The 22,102-nt window shown below is 35.6% G+C and overlaps 2 protein-coding genes across 3 annotated transcripts in view; both read right to left on the bottom strand.

The window, feature by feature from the left end:
• Positions 1-1,954, bottom strand: part of LOC117100830 (vascular endothelial growth factor receptor 1-like) — a 19,220-nt gene extending 17,266 nt beyond the window's left edge. The window contains exon 1 of one of the 2 annotated variants that reach the window (XM_033240656.1): positions 1,627-1,954. In XM_033240656.1, the coding sequence (XP_033096547.1) occupies positions 1,627-1,723 (97 nt within the window). In that variant the 5' untranslated portion in view covers positions 1,724-1,954. The remainder of the gene's footprint in view (positions 1-1,626) is intronic. The other variant, XM_033240655.1, reaches the window with a different exon arrangement.
• A 4,248-nt stretch (positions 1,955-6,202) lies between these two features.
• LOC117100829 (ubiquinol-cytochrome-c reductase complex assembly factor 1-like) lies at positions 6,203-12,153 on the bottom strand. Its single transcript, XM_033240654.1, has 7 exons — positions 12,023-12,153; positions 11,598-11,670; positions 10,377-10,434; positions 8,488-8,596; positions 7,974-8,051; positions 7,084-7,197; positions 6,203-6,544 (listed from the first exon to the last, which is right to left on the bottom strand). The coding sequence occupies exons 1-7, from the start codon at positions 12,104-12,106 to the stop codon at positions 6,371-6,373; spliced, it is 690 nt and encodes a 229-aa protein (XP_033096545.1). The 5' UTR covers positions 12,107-12,153; the 3' UTR covers positions 6,203-6,370.
• Positions 12,154-22,102: the final 9,949 nt, after the last annotated feature.

Raw genomic sequence — 22,102 nt, 5'->3', positions numbered from 1 at the left:
ATTTTTACATTAAATACATAGTTTTTACCACCTTAATAGACGCCATCTTGGAATTTATCATGATGACGTCATCATTCCGATCAAATTTTTAAATAAGAGTGATGAGTAACTATTTAGCCAAGTTGTTGTTACATTTCATATCCACAGTATATGTAAAAGTGACCAAAAACATAAATTTATTTCCCCTACCCTTATCTTAAATAGTTTAAAATAGGGTATTTTAGGTCAAAATTTCAAAGTGCTGTAAAAAAAATTGCCCAAGCCCTAGGCATGGACACTATAGGGTATGCTGATTCAGAAAAACCAAAAATTAATTTTCCTTTACTTTTTTCCCGCTAAAGTTCATTTCAACAGTTTTACAACCAGACTATTAGAACTTTTGACCAGAGTAACCATGGTTATACCATGTAATACAAATAGAGCGGCTGTATTGCTATGATTTGAGAATCGCATTATTTCGGGTTTTCTTCATGAAGGTCTACGAGAGGAATACAGTAATAATATGTTTAAAGTACTTTAGGTATTTTTCTTTGAGTTTCATCGATACATATGGCATAATTCAAATAAATATTATCATTATTATTACTTATTAATATAAGAGAAACACTGCTATTTTCAACATTATTTGATAATGCTTTGTATTTGTCATTAGGTTAATTGATATTTCGACATTCAGCTGTCATCTGAGTAGAGTATACCGAGTTGAGTTGAGCTGTAATTTGAATCTTGGATGTCAAAAAGTGTGAGTTTAAGTACTGATTATATGAGTTAAAAGTATTGAGAATTAATTAGTTATAATTACGCTAATCTATATTATCGCGTTAAAAAGTTTGAGCCTCTTGAGTTATGTAGTTTCTTGTACAGTATTTTGTATTCGATAGGTTCGAACGACTTGTTGGGACACAATAAACTTTCAGATCAAACATAACAGCTTTTGAGTTTTTGTCAGCTTGAATACCGAAACACTCGTAACTTTGCACTAAAACATAAAAAGGGGCCGACATGCCCGACAAAGGAGTCCGAACCAAGGGGCGTTATTTAGATAGCCAAATTATTATTTTTCGTTCGACGACCTCGTCGTGGCGTCGGGGGATAATGCCCTCCCTGCCTTTCCACTGGCGTCACCATTGCATCACACTCAAATCCAACACGTGTTCAGCTTATATTTTTATTCTCTGTTAAATTAGGACTTGATGGATTTGGGGCGCGAAATGTGAGCTGTGTGGCCGCTCCCACCATCAAGATTTCTGTGGTGGGGGAGTGCTCCTATCTCCACCTGAATACGCCAATACATCACTCAATCCCTTCTCTCGGACCAGGTCATGGATTAGTACTCTGTCCTCCACCAGGCGGAGAGATACTAAATCCCCCACCCCATCTCTTTGTGTATAAATGGTGCTGTGGCATAGATAGATAGTCTGTCGTAGAAATTTTCATTGGTAGGCCTAATTGTGATTCTCGGTTCTATCAGCAGTCTAGTACAGTATTATAATAGATGTAACATTCGACTTTTAAATAATCAAAAAAGAATTACTTGACGTCATAGGGTTGGGGTAGGGTGTGCGCTCCCGAGCAATTAGATTGTGTAATACTATAAAATATTATTTAAAGCCAGCCGATACATACCTTGGCCAATCGATAGCTCATTTGCGAAGCCAGCATGAATGTAGGCAACGCTAACAAGGAAGCAGGAAACAAGTTCTAGAACACGTACATTTCTCATTTCTCTGGTGTACAAAAGCCTACACAATGTATATTAAAATACACCTACTGTCGGGCTAGCGTATAGTGCTGCCTGGTTTACCACTGTTGTCATAGAGTAATTGTATTATAGGTCGATACAGGCCTACAATCGGAAACCGACCAATATAGTCAGACCGTAAACTGACTGAACTGTAGGTCAATAAGTACTGTTCTAAATTAACAGGACTGGAAAGTCCACAGAATTTTTGAGACGTTTGATGAAACAAAAACAGGATACATTGAAGACGGATATTAGCATCTTTGTGTGCAAGGGCGTCGATCCGTGGTTGAAAGTGGGGGTAGGGGGTGACGAATTGCAAAATAAGGAAGTTTTGGCCCGCAGACCCAAGGCTTGGCTGGGGGTTGGGCCGCTTAGGACCCCCGCTGAGAGTCCAGGGGAAGCCCCGGAAGCTCTCTGGCGTCTATAGCCTTATAAGTCGTATCTAATTGATTTTAAGGAATGCAATCAACCTTTATTTCCACGCTACACTTTCAAAATACAGTGACGGATCCTGGCGATTTAGAGGGGGGGGGGCAGGGAGGAACTTTCACAGATGGAGTGTGAACCACCTCAGCCCCACCATGATTATGGCACCTCTAGTTGGCCGGAAATAGCACTCTCAGACTTCAATTTGAATATAATTTTCTTTTTTCTCCACTTTCAAATTTTGGGGGAAAAAAATTGGAGTGTGGGACTGATAGGCCATCTTGAATCTGCCACTGAAATACTCACCATAACAAGTTTTTCAATTTATCCTTGTAATCATAATCATGCCCACTTTTATATTTCGTGCAAACTAACATTCATAAAAAATAATGATTTATTATCTACTGATTAGTTTTGACGTACCGGTATTTAAACCATGAAAACAAATAAGATGAACCTTGAACAGTTACTCGAATTTAGTCTCTTTGCATGTACAGTACTTTCACAATCAACCAAGGTTTTTCATTTTCTACTATTTTTGAATTCCACTTTTGTACAAGTAGTATTGCGACTACACTATTGTGAGTGGAAACACACCGCCTAGGGAGTTATGCACACAAAACATTAGTTAGCATTTTTATTTCACAAACATAAAGGTGATTTATTAATTTATCATGGCGCGAGATTGCGTCAACGTAATATCGAATTTCGTAAACGTGCGTTATCACTACCGAATAGATAAATCCGAATCGGCCTATCAGTGTCAAAGGCTGCAGGATTTCCAAACATTGCGAGACAATATCAGGGTGGACTCACTTTATGCGTAAATTCAAATAATGTGGACCCATTTTCTTAAAAGTTGACCCATTTTACGCAAAATATGAAAAATCTGGAATCATTTTCTAAAAAATTTACCCATTTTAGGCTAAATATGAGAAATCTGGACTCATTTTGCATAAAATTGCATAATTTGGACCCATTTTTAAAATTTGGACCCATTCTTTGTGGACCCATTAGAAAAATTGTGTGGAACTGTCCCAACTTAGTTGGCTACGGCATTGGTTTACTAAAATAACGGCTATATAAAATTCAATTGACTAAGTATATATTTTTGAAATTAGGAAAAACAGGAATTTATGTATGCAGATAATATTAACACTAGCATATACTAAATCGCTTATAGTATAAATTGTGCTTTTGAGTGTTAGAATGTTGGCCTAATAGTTTACACGCTTCCAATTTTAACAGCGTACAGTACATAGTTTCACAATAAATTTAGGCTCTGATAACCGTTGCACCCCGGTGGCCAATCCATAAATTTGAAATAGAGGGGGACCAAAGAGGGACTTTTGCAGATGGAGGGTCTAAACTGCCTCATCCCAACCATGGTTTGGGCTGAGGTAAGAACATTAATGACTATGGCACCAGATGGCCGGAAATGGCACTCTTATATACACTCAAACTTAGAGTAGATTTGTCTTTTTCATTCAATATACTGTACCCATAAAATCGATGGATGGTTACGGAGATATACGAAATGTACAAACAAGTGCGTTTTTACTCGGTCTTGGTCTGAAAAATTATGCACCGCACTTCGAACAGAACACAAGTGAACAAACAATTCATGACAGTCATATTCGTAATTATTGTTCTTTCCACTCGCTTTGAAAAGTGGGTTTTAACTATGGAAGATTGGTGAAAAGTGGTGGGGGGGGGGGAGAAATTAATATGATGTCCCCCTCCCCTACTTTGGAAAGTGGGGTAACGTGTTGCCCCCCTGTCCCCTCCCCCGATCGACGCCCATGCATGTGTGGGATTTCCCGCAGTTCAGAACATGCAATAGTGGATAGAAATTGACGCAAAAGATATAATTGAGTACAATGCCTTAACGAAACTTACTCGTATGATGATGATATGGATTTCAGGTTTAACAAATTTGTTTTTAAAACTCCTCCCCTAGAAGGTCAGGGTATGTACCCCCTGTTATTTTCCCCTAGATGCGTCCTCTGCAAATTTAGAACAGTATTTGTACAACTAACAATTTGTTACAAACTTGCAGTTTTTCTTGACACTCAACACATTTTCATAAAATACTCTATAAAACATCAGCCAAATCAATACGAACATGATAATCAACAGAGTATAGTTAGGCTATAGGCCTATATTAAACGTAGACCTACATAGTGGATGACAATAATAAGCTAAAGATATGAAAATGATAAATTCTGAACGTCAATAAAGAATTCATTTTGAAAAGTATCTTTTGGGCCTCCCGTCTTGTCGGTAAAATGCTTAAAATTGAGAGCGTATCAGACTTGCCACAAGTCTCTTATTTGATTTTTCGTAGTATGTATTAGCAAATTTCGGAGAGCGCCACCATCAGTTATGTCGAGAAACTTTTTGATGCGAATTAGAGACTTGTGAAAGAGTAGCCTAGTCAAATCGATTGCAGACCGTTGGCCGTGACAAGCATGACGCAATTTTTAGGATGCCGTATTTGGCAATGGGGTGACAATTAGTGTCCATCTATACTATCTCTCCGCCAAATATCATGTAATTTTTTCAGCAAGTCAATAATCCAATCAATCCTGGAACTGTGGATGTTGGCATAATTTGATCAGCGGAGTCTGTCTACACTATAAAATAGAGCCTATCATAAAAAAAGCGTCACATAAAATGTGATGGAAGAGTTCAACATTTTTTGATACAGTTTGATAGTATGTGATATGCCGTTACATGGGCACATCACATTTTTTGTCACATAAAATTTGATAGTGGAGACAAAGCTTTTAGGTCAATATCAAAATGAGGATATTTCTCTTGGACAGACGAGAGCTCCCTGGACAGACAGATTTCCACTTTCATCTTCCTACATTTGTCTAGGCCTAGTCCTACTTCTTTTCCGACAATTTGCACCTTTAACACATAGGCCTACTCATCGGAGTTTTCAAGAAAACCTGCAATGATCATGCTATCCTGCTAATTTCAATCGGCCGATGGACAACCAGCTAACCACCATCACCACCACCACTACTAATTTTATCTGCTATTCTGCTGTTATGTAAAAACTCGCAACATTCTTGTCATGACGAGCCATGCTCTCTGGACGATTATCTTTTCCGCCGCACCATTTCGTAATTTGCAACCGTAACAATGAGAAGAGCGATGGTAATAATAAAAATAATGATAATTACATTGAATTTATCTCATGATCTTATTGGGAATTTTTAATCCTCAGAGCAGCTGAGGAGTCGAAGCCTACCAAACCAATCAGAAAATTTGGTCAGTACAGCAACGAATGATTCCTCCTTGGTAAGAATGGACCATGCAGCTTTCAGCGCATCAGAAATTATGCCATTTTAACGCACGATTATATTTTAACCATTCTCTAATACTTTTTTTTCAGTTAATAGGTAATTTTTGTAGAATTGAAGTACAAGATCAAGTGTCCACAGTAAATAGAATTTACTATTTGTGATGATGACATAATTAATGTAGAATAATTGAATCCCGACACGATGGCGTGCATTTCGATACTTGGAGTATGTATTATACGGTCTTATAATTTTGTTGTTCATTTTGTTCCAAACTTACCAAACTTTAGTCAGCGATGTGGTAACAAACAAGTTACTACAGAAAACAACAACATGAATAAGACATGGGCAAAAACAAGCCTCCTGAGTTTCCCTCCTTCAGGGAGGCTAACAATTGAATACCATGCTTTGGAGACTACTTCAATGCTTGTGTATTCTTATATAAATGTTGTTTCCTTTATAATATCATTTTTTAAAATTATATATGCCATAAATAAGATTATCGGTATATACATTATATGTATGCCTCCGTTTTCGGCAATTTCTGTTGCATGACCAATCTCGGTGGCATGACCAATCGTGGTGGTATGATCAGCACTGCTTTTTCCAATTACATTATGACTGTGACAAACTTGTTAAATTCTGAAATGCAAGCAAAGTCTTCCTGACTTCCTTCTCCCCCTTTATGAAATCTTGGAAAAGAACACAGATTATTGGGTTGTTTTTGTCAGTGTATTTTTAATATCAACTCCAACTACTCCATTAAAATAAAAAGGATTACAAAAAAAAAAATCAATTAGTTCTTCATAATAAATTTAATATATTTAGTTTTCACTGCAAGAGAAAATGTTTCAAAGTCACTGTAATAGAATTCCAAGAGGTAGCATCATGTGGGAATCTTATCAGCAGCATTTGGATCTGGACCTAGAAGTTCTTCATCAACTGATATTGCTTTTTTAAGATCCTCTGGCAGATGTGAAATGTTCCCTTTGTATGGCAACCACTTAATACGTCCCTTTTGCAGCAATTGGGAACTATCTAATGTCTCCAGATACTGAACCTTAAATTAAAACAAGAGTTGCAAAATGCTGTAATAATGATGCTACTAAACAATAAAATATTTGACTATTACTGCAAAATGTAAAGACAATGTCCCATAGAACCAAATTAATGAAAGACACTAACACCCCTAATTAATGTACTTTTAGTTGTTTCTATGCCTTGATAAAATTGCATTTATTTGTTCTGTTTTTAATTTGATGTACAACAATATTTTCAGTTGATATTATGTTTCAATGTAACTTTTATGTTCCTGTATATTTGCTTAGTTTTGTATGGCTCAAACCCCTCCTTGAGGGAGTTTCCTCTGTTATAAAGGAGTGAACCAGTAAATAAATAAAATAATAACACAAAAACAATAAATAGAACTATTAGCAAAAGTAATTTTTGTAAAATTACTGACATTTTACATGGCAAAGACAAAGATAACACATTGGTAAATACACACAATGTGCAGCCACATGTACAATATATATGTGTGTATGTTTACTGTACATAGGTGTATTTAGAATACTGTATTTTCTAATGCATCTAACTTACCTGGATTCTTACATATTCCACCATATCGGCTAACACTTCAGGGTCATCACATCTCTGAAGGAATAGATTCCGCCAGAGCGCACCGGCAAGAACATGATCATCAGACAAAATACCCTATCAAAGAAAAAAAAAGAAGATAATAGTTTTACAGCACACTGACAATTCCTGTTCATTTATTCCTGCCGGAATTAGATTTTATATTTTTTACTTTGACTCTGCCAGTGCAAACATAATGTTCATTTTTTCCAATGCAGAATCATTTCATACACAATAGAAACAGAGTCTTTTACTGCACCGAGCACTGCTCAATAGTAACGGATTAAAAACACATATTAGAGAAGAACTAAACCATCTTTCACACCAGATTTACAGAGCAAATGCCAATCTAAAACCACATGCCACAAACTTAACATTCTGTTACACTTCCACTGCATGCTAATGTAAGACTTCTTTTATATCTTGTTTACCGAACCTACTGCCTGTTAATAATGGTGATTTAGAATACGTAAAAATTAAATTTTATTTATCTCCAAAAATAAGATATATATATATATTTCTTCCTAATTATATAAATTTAAAGCATGTAACCATCCCATTACTACACTGTTTACATTCACCAATAAAATTTTATTTTTATTTTTTTCTCCCCTGGATGTGTTTGGCAAAACTATTTGCTAAATGAAAAACCAAAATTTTATTTTTTTCCCGCCCTTATCTGACGATCTATAAAAAAATAAGTTCGCGAAACAAGGTATAAAAAGTCTTGCCTAATGAATGAGAATTAACTTCCTTCTGTATATTTCTCAATGGGTTCAGCCCTCTTCATTATGGTTTCAAAATCAGCTGTTTACATGGGCTTACACACGGTTTCTATATTGAGTTTAACATACCTCATCATAAGCTAACAAAACTCCATGAAATTGTTCTACCATCTTTGATGTTGCTTCTCTTATTTTCGATGAAGGAATCTAAAATAAAGTATACAATGGTGATTACAATCACTGTATGTCTGATTTTAATTGATCCTTGTAATGCTGGTTTTATTTATGGCATTGTTTCAAAACTATAAAATATTATTTGTTTTTTTACTATATTGCGTTTTTTGTACATAAAAGTGCACATTTTACTCATATAAACCGATCTATTTACAGTGATTATTAGCACTCTACAAACGCTATAGCTGGGGGCTTCTGGTGGTAGATTCTTATGCATTTCCTACAAAATAAATATTGGATTTACTGTAGGTTACAGAGTGTTGTTTCCATCATAATCTACTCTAATACTTTGCACTACTGTACATAGACACGACACATAAGCGAGACCCCAAAGGTTCCCAGCAATGGCGGCACCAATAGAGAGCATCACTGTCTCACTTCCAATTTTGACTGTAACCTATTAACTTACATCCATTACACGTGCTCTTTCTGTGACATCAGTCCACATGGAAAGTATAAGGTAATGGGTCATGTACTTTCCTTCACGACCTTCGTGCCTCAATCTCAACATACACATCCTAATAAGATAATTAAAATCACATAATTAGATACCAAAGAATAAAAAAAATATTAAGAGCAGAGATTAACATACTAAATGATTCAAATTATATTCATAGATAATTAAAATCACATGATTAAATTTAAGAAAAAAGATAATTGATTAACTAGAGCAGCCACTCCATAGAGTGCATACCTTTGCCTGACTACCAACAAAACACAGGCTGTGTATGATGAGCGATTGCTTTTTTTTCTGCCCTGTGGCTGAATACTGAAGAATACGCAGGCCGTGTATGATAGCCGTATTCAGGCATATTATTTTCTTGAGTACTGCAGCTTACCCTCAAGAAAATAATGGAATCGCTCATCACATTCAGGGACATGTCTGAATATGAGTGGCAATTCCATTATTTTATTTCTTTTATGTTTGAGGGTAAAAAATTGATTTTTCCATGACTCTGACCTTGACCTTTGAGATTTTCTTCCAAAAATTAAATTATGTCATTCTTCCATAATTATGTATCATTCCACTAAATTTAAGATGATCCATTTATTATTTTTTGCATATTTTTGCTAGCAGACTGACAGGGGTGAAAAATAACCTCCCTTGGCGGAAGTAATAAAAGCACTAACAGCACAAATGATCTTAAGCTTGGTTTCCATAGAATTACTCACACAGTCACCGACAGTTGTTGGTAAGGTTGAACCTGGTTCAAAGTGGCCAATTGCGTTGCAGAAGTCTTCACCGCAATCGGCCAAGTGGAACCAGATTCAACCTTCCTGACAACTGTTGGCGACTATACATAATGAACCTCTCTTGAGTGTCCATCAAACTTAACAACTGACCAACCAGAACAGTGCCAGGGAAAATGTGGGGCATAGGGAAAAAGTCCATTAAAATCACATGATTTACAATATGAGGTGACAATACAGGGAATAATAGAAGAGATTAGGACCACAAATTAACTTATCATCATGCCTTAATCTTTTTTTTATTGAATATATAAAAACATTTCTACCACATTTTTTAAACAAAAATACTTCAATATTTCAGTTTTTTCATTTAATGTTGTGAATATTGTCAATAATTTATTAAATAATAATCATATTAAGTAAATTCTTTTATTAAAGTATGTATGTATATTATGCATAGAATTATAGAAATGTATATTTAGAAACCCTCACTTAATTTGTATTTATGTTTTATTAAGTTAAATGGGTCGAAGGCCTACTTTAAATAAAAGACTTTGGGCACAGAAAGATAGCAAGTATAAAAATATTACAATATTTTTATACTTATAATCTTTCTGTATAATAAGTATATAAATATTACCATATTAATTTTAGAATACTTATTATAACAAAATTAAAAGTTATCAAAAACATATCAATGTTCAAATCATATCCTGCCATTATCTCATCATAAACATATTTGATTAATAAGAGATAATAAAGATTAATATAAGAGATAAAGAGCATGGTTTAACAGACTAAATGATTCATTATCATATTTCAATCTTTGTTAATTGTAATACTGTACTACTACAATTAACGTTATAATATTTCAAATGGTTCAAGAAATACACAGGATTATCATACAACAGTATTACAGGTCTCCATCCAAATAAAGACCACTTTTAGAGTTCCCATGGTTTTTAACAGCTTTGGTCTCTAATTAGAATAATAAAGATAAAAGACATTTGTTAATAGACCACAGAAAAGTGGTCTTTAATTAGAGGGGGTCTTTACTTGGAGGGAGACACTATAATTATATATTAGATTATATTAAGAATCACTCACCAAACATGTAGTTGTGTAACCAGAAACCAAGAAAACAATGTGTCTGACATTCTACATGCTAAAGAAACACATTTAATATAAATTAATTTTTTTTTTTTAATTTGTGAGGTGTCATGACAAAATTAGTCTCACCGGGTCAATTTGAGATATTCAAGAAAAGAAAAGAAAATATTTTGACAGAAATTGGGTTCCAATGTTTCAGAAAACTGTTTATATGTATTTCACAATTAGAAAAGTTCTGAGTAGATTGACATGTAGTTAAAAGTGTTTTTGAGGCACATTTTGTACAGCCCTTGTTTAGACCAAGTACAGTATGTTTTCAGACTTCTACATTTTAAAAAGATTTTACTCTAGTTTTACTCAAGCTAGGAACCTGATTGAAGGACCAAAATAAAGTCTATAGTCATCCATCTTAAATATATCAACAGCTCATTCTTCATTTTTTTAAACAAGAAGACTCATTTTGTCATGAAAACTCACATATGTTGTACACACTGACTGACACACTGAAGAAAACTAAAAATATAACAAATAACTATAATATTCATTAATAATCAACAATTTAATAATATCACTAATAATCATAATAATAATACACTGGCAGAAAATCCCGACTCTTTTCCGAAGAGTGTACTGCGTACTATAACGTGTACATGGGTCATAATGCACACAGGACCAACAGCTTAAATGTCTCATCTGAAAGATGGTGCACAATCGTAACTTGCATTTCAGCCCTCCAGCTGAAATACAAGAAGAGCAGCAATGGGGATTGAACTGGGGACCAAGAGATCTCCATGGTTCAGCGCACACACAGTGGTTACCACCAGTTTTGCCAACTAAGCTAGGCTGCTAACAGGTAGTAATGGAAATGGATAATGGTAAATAATAATATTGTACAATATAATATTATTATAATAATATTACTAAATTATATTTACTATTGTATAACAAAAAGTATACAATTATGGAAAAAAACAATTATCATAGACAATAATCTTGTAATAGCTGCTTAAAAAATAGGATGTTTTTATCACAATGTTGTTAATAAAAAACCCATGCAATCTATCCAATGGTCAAAGGCTAATAGCAGGATCAATTGCTAGGATATTGCCATCAAATATAACATGTGGTTACTTTATAGATGGTCTACACCCCCTAAATTACAACCACCATATGAATGCTCGCATTTATTAATATGAAGAAATTTCTTAATGTACGTACCTCTGAAGAACTTAAGAAAATCAACACCATCTACACAAGAAGAGTACATATTCAGTCCAGCAACCCTCATTCTCTGAAATTTTTGGTAATTAATAGTAAAATTATTTTTAATAACTATGCATTTAGAGGGAAACTGAGGAGGAACACATAAATAAAATAAGGCCCAAGCACAACTGACCCAATATTGTGTTTTTAACACATCTCCCACAATTTATAATATTTGTACATTTATACTACTTTATTATGAATTGTCCTACAAGAGTCCGTCCTGATGGGTAGGCCTACACAGTCTGCCTCAAAATACAATTAAATGTGTTAAAAATGCTTATAAACCGGAATCTCCTGGAAGTCAGTTCTTCCAACTTGGGACCTTTCATGTAAGTGATTAGTAATATTTTATTTTTACATAAAAGATGAATACCTACAAAGCGATTGAATCTCAACTTGTAAAAAAAATTGAACCGTTCCTTTAACCTTAATAAAAAAGTCGGTTCAGACTGTATAACCATCTCTGCAGTCCTTCTCACCAGGGCCTATCAATAAAAAAAAATACAGAAAACAATTCATTCTACAGTTTCTAGGCTTGGTTAAGTAAAATACAGAAAACAATCATACATTCTACAGTTTCTAGGCTCGGTAAATAAAATCATCAGCATCATCAATGGTGTCTTTCGTCTTGCGACAAAAAGCTCTCCACTATTTCGAGCCATTTGCTTCTGTCATGGGCAGGATGGTTTTGTGATTTTTCCATTGTGTGTTTGGTAAATAAAATATAAAAAGAAATGATACTTTCTAAGTTTCAAGACTTGAACAAGACCTTTTTATACTTGGTGCAAAACTTTAATTTTGAAAGATATTTAGAGGCCTAAAAATATTTGTTTTGACATAATCAGGGGCAGATTTAGTGGGGGGGGGGGCGGCCCGGCCCCCCCCCTTTTTGAGAGGTTAAAAAAAAGGGGGAAAAAAAAAAAAAAAAGAAAAAACGATAGCCCAGAACGCCCGAAATGTTATTTTCAGGAGTCTAAAACACAGAAATTTCGCAGGGGAATGCCCCCGGACCTCCTATTTTAGTGTTGCCTCGATCGGAACAAATTTCGCCCCCCCCCCCCTTTTAGACATCTCTGGATCTGCCCCTGATATTAGCAAAATTCTATTGAAGGCGTGTGAGGTGAAAAAAGGTAATTTGCCCTGAGGCTCTGTTTGAGATACAATTGCATAGCATTAAAAAAGAAAGCGATATTATGTAAACAGTTCAATAATCAAATTGATAAATGATTTATGTTTATTAAATTGAGAAGATGATTAATTTTATTAGAAGATGATACAATAAAAAAAAAATTATTTAAAAGAAATTGTCAATTTTTGCAGCTCCATTTGCTAACAAATAGAAACAATAATAAAAAAAAATGAAATCATTGTTAAGTTATTGGCAGGTATGCAAAACAAGGTGTAGGATTCCTGCAGATGCTGATGGTTTTATTAGGTTCATGCACTTCAAACACTGAGAAACATTTCTGTAAACATTACTGCACGAATTTACACTGGATAAGTTCTGAAAATACAACAAAATAATGGTTCGCACTGAAGTGCTAGTATTTGAATTGAGAGCTAACCATTAGCACCAGCATAAGAATGCCAGGCTGGATTAGTGCTAACAGTTACCAGGATCTGGATGATAAATGTATGGTTATTGAGCACCTACACTGTACAGTACCTGTAAGCCAAAGGCTTGCTCAGGAAACATATCCTCCATAAAACCTGACCTAGAAATCTGTCTGCACACTTCGAAAAATAAGGGCTGATTTCTGCGCATATTTCACCAAAAATTAGGCTTGAACAAATCTTAGTAATATATAATAACCAATGCAATTACAATTCCGCGCATCTATTCTCCCAGCAATTTTTCGTGCATATTTGAGCTGATTTCTTAGATATCCTTTCCGCGCAATTAAAAAAACTTTACAGTATGGTTGAGTGCTATCGGTTAGCAAGTTGAGCGTTTTCAACATTATGCAATTACACATGTCCTACGCATTTCCAATTAACAGTTTCTTTTTGGCAAGTGATCCCATCTTCTTGATATCTAGGCCTTTAACAATCATGCAGACCTGTAAACCCGTACGCAATCGTTATAAGTTATGCATTCCAATTAAAAACTTGCGCTTATCCTAAAATTTGAGTAAATTTTGTTTCTTTTTCAATTTGTAATGAATTTTCATAAGAAGGGAAGATGTCTTTTGTTATCTTAAACTACTTTCAATAACCATTGTATCCGAGATCATAAACTCACTAGGTCTAATAATATCAATTTATGCCATAAGCCATAAGCATCCTGGGCCTTCAGCGGCCCTGGCCCCCAGCGGCCCCTGGCCCCCAGCGACTGTAGATGCCTTCGGCACTCATTATGTGTCACCTGATCTTACTCTTTGAAATTTCTCAAGGTTGACAGGTATGATTATATAAAATAAATAGGGGGTTTAAATATGGAATGAAAATATGGCTTAATTAAAAGGAAGGCTGCCATATTTTATGGTCTACTAAATATCTAGCGCTACTACTAGCCGTAGCCTAAGCCATACGTGGCCGGCAAGAAGCTAGACATGTCATAGTCTCATAGAGTAGGCCTAGGGGATGCTTTGGTTAGCTAGCACCCAGGACAAAGCAAGGTCTAGTCTTCAGGCTAGCCTACTACTACTACTAGGCTAGGCCTAGCTAGAGTACTACTAGACTACTGTACTCAGCCTAGGAATTGTTTATATACTAACCTACCCTAGTATAATGTGTATCTACTGAAAATGTGCGTAACAGTTTCCTCAACATCATTTCTCTATACCCTGTTACAGTCTGGGCCTACAAAAGATTGGAGGTTTTGGCATACATTACTACTACTAGGCCTAGAGCTTATTGCATATGCCTAGCCTCGAGTCGAATCCGATAACGGCCTAGCGAGCAAAGACTGCGGTCGAAGCAGCTTGCCATGCCTGGCCTTTAGTGTAGATTAAAGTGCGCCATCTACAAAGATCTTTGGTACACTTAGTCTTTTTGCTTAACAATGGGCTCAGAGCTTCAAAAGAGCTTTCTTTGTTTTTGTAGGTATCTTTGATCATTAGAGTAAGAATGCTTTGATCTTTTGTTTAAATCACTGCTATGTCACCTACTAGAGGTAATGTTTTGATTGGTTAAACACTTTTGGTACCAGTGCATATAAGCTTGCTAATATGGATAATTTTTTTCATTCCTGATGATGACATAATTAATGTCGAAATATTGAATCCCAACACGATGGCGTGTATTTCAATACTTGGAGTATGTATTATACTTTCTAGTCTTTTTGTGGTACACATCTTTTACTGTACCATAGAGAAAATTCTATTTTCTCTATTACCATAGAGAAAATTCTATTTTCTCTATGACTGTACACATCAAATCTTTGGTACATCAGCTACACATGTACTGATAGTGTTTTTAAAGTTAACGTTTTAAAACATAATTATGCAAGAATCGATACACGGATGATAAAACGTTCATATTTTTATCAACATGCTTTTCATGAATATCTCTGGGGCGATAAAATCTCAAACTTTTAAAATTTGTGGGGCTAACATGATTTTTTGTTTTGTATAGATTTGCTGATGTTAGACTACATTAATTGATTATGCTCTGCGCATAGCCTAACAGGCTCGGAGCCCGAATTCCCCAACGAGGGGTCCATCTCCCCGACGAGGGGGTGAAAGCTCCATGACAAGGGCTACACCCTCCCCCAACCCCGGGGAAGCCTAGCCCTTTTCCCCGGTCGAAGAAAAATTGTGTTGATTATTTCATTCTAGTATTTAAAAAAGATAATTTGATAGAAAACCACTGCAAGTTAAAAGGCCCCTGTGGGGTGTGCTAACCGCCTGTCAGAGGTATCCCCTGTCGGGGAAGATCTTACGCTACCACCGCAACGTACCCATATGATCGCGATATACAACATACGGTAGCACTGCTCGCACTAAAAGTTTGGGTGAGGCTATAAAACGAAGACCGAAGACCCCTATTTTTTCTCTTTCATTTTGATGATAAATACACCAGGCTGTCACAAAATCAAAATTACGAAATTTTTGGGGCGTCTGTTTGTGAAAATTTCAAGGGTCTTCGTTCATTATAGACACCCTCAGGCCCGTATCCAGGGGGGGGGGTGCGTTGGGTGCGTACGCACCCCCCCCCACCCCAAATCGAAAAACGTCCACTAATTATAACCAAAAAAATGTGACCTTGTTCCCATGGGAATCATTATAAAATGAATCACATAACAGTACAGTATTAAGATTGTATGAATGTACAAATGAGTTACAATAAGAATAGAGCGCTGACTCCACACGTACACGCACATCTTTTGTACTGCCAGCAACATAACACAACACACATACACACGTTATATGCACGTTATCGTCTAGGTGTATCTTCCCCTTAAACTAAAGCCGGTATGTCAGTGTATAGCAATGAAGTCAAAATGCTAGAATGACACCCCGGTTTAGACAAGTATAATCGTTCCTAGATCTCTCAGAAATACCCTGAGACGAGTATACTCATCATGATGATCCTTTTATACAGTATACCCCGTCAGCGATTTTTTTTTCGTACGAAACATTTGCATGAAACTTCACTCGGGCCATCTCGGATTGACTCGAGTGAGTACGATAAGAGGAACAAGAGCAGACACTTCGCAATGTCTGGTTACGAATTTATACAGTAGTATTTTTCATTTGGGAAAAATTTGCTTGTTTCTCCATGTCCTCCACTGGTAATTTTTTGATAGGCCCTATCGCTGTGTTCACGGACATATAGAGATTAACATGATAAAATGCCTTCAAATTAGTCTACTAGGACGTAAGGAAGCAAATTTTCCGGGGCCTTAGGCCCCTGCACCCCGACCGGGGGCCCTTGGCGGCCCCCTGGCCCCCAGCCTGGTTGCTTGCTGTGCTCGCAAAACGCACCCCCCATTCAAAAAGCTGGATACGGGCCTGACCCTAAAAACGAAGACCGAAGACCCGAAAAACGAAGATCTCCAATTATTTCTCAATTAGGCCTATCTTATTGAAAGTATTTCAAAATCATCATAAAACAGTTTCCAAGTACCTATTTCATTATTTTATCACGATTGGCAGAAAACAAATGTGGGTCTTCGTTTTTCGGGTCTTCGGTCTTCGTTTTGTAGACACCCATATAGTGTGTCTATATAAAACGAAGACCCTTAATTTTCTCATCCATCCTATGTTGGTATCACTACCAAAATGACCGATGCTGCACATATGCGTCACTATACAGCATTCCTACTGTTTTTTTAAAACATGGAACAAGTTTATGAATGAAATGAAATATTCAAGGTTTTTGTTGGCCCCCCCCCCCCCAAATACGCATAGGCCTCCGCAAGGCCAAGCCTTACTTTCGTTTAGAGGGTATAGCAGCGCCAAGACGCACTTTGCCACCAGCCGTGGGCGTACAACATTGGTTGAGGCTTTGGAACTGGAATAAAGAGTAAATCATTAAATTGACTCAGATTCAGGCAATAATGTGCTTAAAAGACGAGTACTATATATACATCGCATGAAGTGAATTAAAAACCTTATTTTCATCACAATTGAGAGAAAAAAAAATGTGGGTCTTCGTTTTTCTGGTCTTCGGTCTTCGTTTTGTAGACACCCATATAGGGTGTCTATAAAACGAAGACCCTTAAGTATTCTTGATATTCCTCATTTATTCCGATAGCTAATGAAAAAATGAACTTGGCAACTGTTTTATGATGATTTTGAAATACTTTCAATAAGATAATTGAGAAATACGGTAATTGAGGTCTTCGTTTTGTAGACACCCATATAGGGTGTCTGTGTCTATAAAACGAAGACCCTTGAGAATTTCACAAACAGACGCCCAAAAACATTCATAATTTTGATTTTGTGACAGCCTGGTGTATTATCATCAAAATAAAAGAGAAAAAATAGGGGTCTTCGTTTTTGGGTCTTCGGTCTTCGTTTTATAGACACCTCTAAAAGTTTTTAATCCCTAAAATCTGACAGACTCAGTATGCTATTTTATCCATTTCTTTTTATCAACTGTTTATAATAATGATGATAATAGGGGCCTATTTGATACCGTAAATAATGTATTGATTATTGGTTTAATTAGCCTTTTATTGGTCATTATAAGTCGACAAAAAATTTAACTTGTTATTCATTTGTATTTTGGTCACCAGCACGGAAGTTCGCAATACGCATCAATTGTAAATAAATTTTAGGCCTATATAGTATTTTTGTGTACGTTGTCTCTTTTGTCTGCGTCGATTGATTACACGCGCCACTTAGCGGACGCGTAGCGTTTGTTACACTGTGGTAGCAGCCGGAAATACCTACATTATTTTCCTAAATAATAAACACTGTGCGATTAAACAGATAGTGAACTGCACCGGTACCAAAACTGTAATTTAGAACTTCTTGTCTATTGTATGGCCAATAACTGGGAATGATGTTAAAATTTGGAATACAGTAAGTAAACGATAACAATGGTAAGCACAACCATCTTCATAAAATTCCACCTCCACAAATGTTCGCACCTACAACCAGTGCAGTAGGTGGCTCTCCCTGGTTTTATCGTACGTCCGGTCTCGTAACCAACCATTTTGTCTATCACATCTTTTCCCACTTCAACCTATATGCGGACCATGCTCCTTTTAATGCATTATTGTTATACACCTCCTTTACAGTGGCTTATTTAGGGGATGCGCGGGAGGTGCACGCCCATTCAAAAATACTCCCCCCACCCCCACTAAAGTAATTAAAAAATCTATTTTGCGAATTAGCGATAGGCCTATTGGTACAGAAAAACTAATGCATATTAATAATAAGTGTAGAAAAAACACTTTAATGTTAGCCGTTTTCCTATTCAAAGTCATATGGTGTTTGCATTGATTGTAAACATATAGATGATAATAAAGATTAAAATATCTAGTTTTATAATCCGATCACCCCAGATTGTCAAATGAAACCATTTAAATTAGTCAATTTTGTGAAAAAGGGGGTCCAGTTTTGACTCAACTGTGTTAGGTGTGCAGTAAACCGTTCAGTGAGTAGATGACGGTAAGTTTTCATTATGCATTTGCAAGGTTCATTAAATAACTTGATTCCTTGGTATCATTTTTCATTGTATTTGTTACTCTGGCCCGAATAATCCACACAGGCCTGTAACAAAAATAAAAGTCCCAACATTTTTGCAATGTTTACAATTAATGTCGCCGAGACGCACAGTAGGAAAACTTTATTCGCAAAACCTAGTAAGCCTATTGTCTACTTGGCCAATAGTCTGACGAAACGTGTGTCAACAAACTGTCTGTTGGAAAATAACATCACATCACAACGTTTTTACAATGTGACGTCACGTACTTTACACAGTGTATTTATGAATGACATGTACACAATTATAGCAAAATGTGATGTATTGTAACAAACACAAATTATACGTGTTAAACTCTATTAAGTGCATCTAGTATCTGTAAAGTTTACACTATCTTGCGCATGGCTCAGAAATGATTAGATTCATCATATAATTGACTAGCCCCATAGTGCACACATTTAAAGCAAACTCAATACTGTTCATATGCCTTACTTTTTACAATAAAATATTTTACCAACGTTGTTTTCTTTATTCATTCAACGGTAGAAGAACAAAATTATTGTTAAATAAATGTTGATATCCCGGTAATGTTGCACGCAATAATACACGACGTCAGAAATATTCGGCGTATATATTCTAACAGTACCTTTTGATTGTGTTTGATTAGCGGCGATGACAATGGGGTTTTCTCATGAACGTAGGCCTAAAAGCCTAGGACAAATCAATGGAGGCCTAATTATAGACTTCTGCAAGAAACATGACTGTTCAATCTTAAACACCTGGTTTAAACACAATCTGTCACAATCTGTCCATAAGATAGTCTTTCAACACTATGGATTAGACAGTTTGTACTAGATACTAGGGTAAGAAATTCGTTCTGATCATATGCTTTTAGTGACCAAGTTCCAAACACCTGCACGCAGGCTGATTACGAAACATAAGCGAACACCAAAGACAGATCTAAGTGACTTGAAAGATCCTAAAACTCATGAAATTGTAATTAAAACAATTAAAGCATCGACAGAATGTACAACATAATCCCACAATATTAACATTGAGCATAATTGTATTATAGCTAAATACTAAATGATGCTAAGAAGGCTACCAAAATAAAAACGGACAAAACATTTATTTCCACAAGAAAGAATATACCCTGAATTGAAAGCTATTTGATCAAAGGAAGCAACTAAGAAAGAAACTTCAATCGGTTGAAAACAAAAATAAACTTAAACATGTTAGTAAAAAAATAAGATACGAAATTAGGAAGTTAAATAATCAACTGCTTAAAGAACAAGCAAAGAACTAAATGATTTCAAACAACATAGAGAAATGGTTAAAATGTGGCGAAAAGCAAAGCAGCATGGTAAACTTTTCATTCAAAACCCATACCGGTATGTACTGGGCTTAGAGATTCAACCCAGATTAATCACATCTAAATTTGCCAACTGGAATTATAACCCATCAGCCTGCATTATCGAGCTTCAGATTTTTTTACCAATCATACACAACCCCACACCTTCCATTGAAGAATTTACTGATGCCGTCATGTGCATAAGAAATGGAAAAGTATCTATCGATGCAGAGTCCGATGTACTAAAAGTTGCCATAAGAAACCCAACTTTTTAAAGTATATACATGCCTGAATATTTCAAAATGATATGGCGGGAAAAAACAGTACCCCTACAATGAAAAATACCTAAAAAGTGATTAAATTCCGTTGCATGTTCCTCAAGATTTTTTCATGGTGACTCTGGTTTGCGTGCCAGTTATGTTTTACCTGTTGGGCCATGTGGCCGTGTATTCAATTTTTGAATAGTGTGCCTAAATACAAATACAAATACAATGGGATATTAGTAGAATATTGTATATAAATACTGTATTTATTATTATTATTATTATTATTATTATTATTATTATTATTGCTATTGTCTATATTATTACTATTATAATAATAATGTACTGCCATATTTTCTTGTTGCAGTTGTCAATGTTACTATAATCATGGTATTTTTTTCTCTTTATAACTGTTGTTGGTTGCTATTTCTATTTTAGGCCTATGTCTTGTTGTTATTACCATTATGCATTTGCCAATAAAGGCTTTTATGATCCTCCATTCTTAATTCAACCCGGTCCGATCATATCCCTGGCTGATCATGAGTCTAAATATGAGTCGCGACAAGTATGTCACAGTATAAAATCCTACTGGGTTTGAATTTAATAGAACATTATATTTTTAGGCTATTCACAATTAAATATGTGACGTCATATGTTACATTGACCTGCGGTAAGGGGAAATTGTAACAACGGTAAGGGGCAATTGTAACACACTAACAATTACACATCATACATCTTCTTTTTAACAAATTGAATGCATATGTTGATTAAAACTTTATTTAACATGCAAATTTATATTTATACAATGTTTGTCACACGAGAGATTAATATAAACATATTTTTTTTATGTATCTATTATATTGTATTATAGTATAAGTTTGTAATATCACCTCAGAAACGATAATTGTAAATTCAACAATGCCTTGTGTATTCATTATAGGTCTACATTATTACAAATTTTAATTAGGTCCCAATCATATCAAATCTTTTATACTGTATCATATTCATAAGCTAAAGTAAGTCCACTAAAATTTGTCCATGCACTAGGCTTTATGTATTGAAATACAAATCAACTGATTTTGATCCACTGTATGATGTCTATTCAGATTCACAGTTTTGACATACAAAGAAAGATTCTAATGATGTGCACTCCTCATGGGCCCATGCTCTAGCTTGAACAACTCCTTTCCACGGTCTGTAGACCGCTGCCTGTGGCGAACCATTCTGAAATTAATTAAAATATTGTTTTTTAACACATAAAATTCTCGAGGGGCAATTGTAACACTCTGTTACATTTGCCCCCGACCTAGCCAGGTATCATTATCGGCCTTTTGGATATTGTTCGCAAGTTACCAGCATTAAAACATTCACCACAATACAAGCCTAAATCGTAAATGTACACTGTTTTCATCATGTAAAGTACCTCCCGGTAGCTCAAGTTCCTATACCAATCTAAAATATCCAATAACCACAAAAGTTTACTTACCTGGTCAAAAAATCGGTTTTTTTTGGCTGTAAAATCTCTTCCTTTTATTATTAGCTAGCGATACTCGGATAACATGTGGAAACATGATAAACGCATGCGCAGTGCTAAACTTGAATTGCTGGCGTACTCCTACCAGCGATGAAATCATTTGTTACATTTGCCCCGTGTTACAATTGACCCCGGTCTTCCCTACGGTACCTTTGTTTATAGGCATTATATTTCCAGTTTTGACTCATGTTAGGTGTGCAGTAAACCGTTC

The sequence above is a fragment of the Anneissia japonica genome, unplaced genomic scaffold (genome assembly GCF_011630105.1).
Source record: "Anneissia japonica isolate Jap-2015-1 unplaced genomic scaffold, ASM1163010v1 scaffold287756_len632865_cov181, whole genome shotgun sequence".
Classification (NCBI taxonomy): domain Eukaryota; kingdom Metazoa; phylum Echinodermata; class Crinoidea; order Comatulida; family Comatulidae; genus Anneissia; species Anneissia japonica.
The sequence above is the reverse complement of the archived record's forward strand: the minus strand, read 5'-3'. Positions and strand labels throughout refer to the sequence as shown.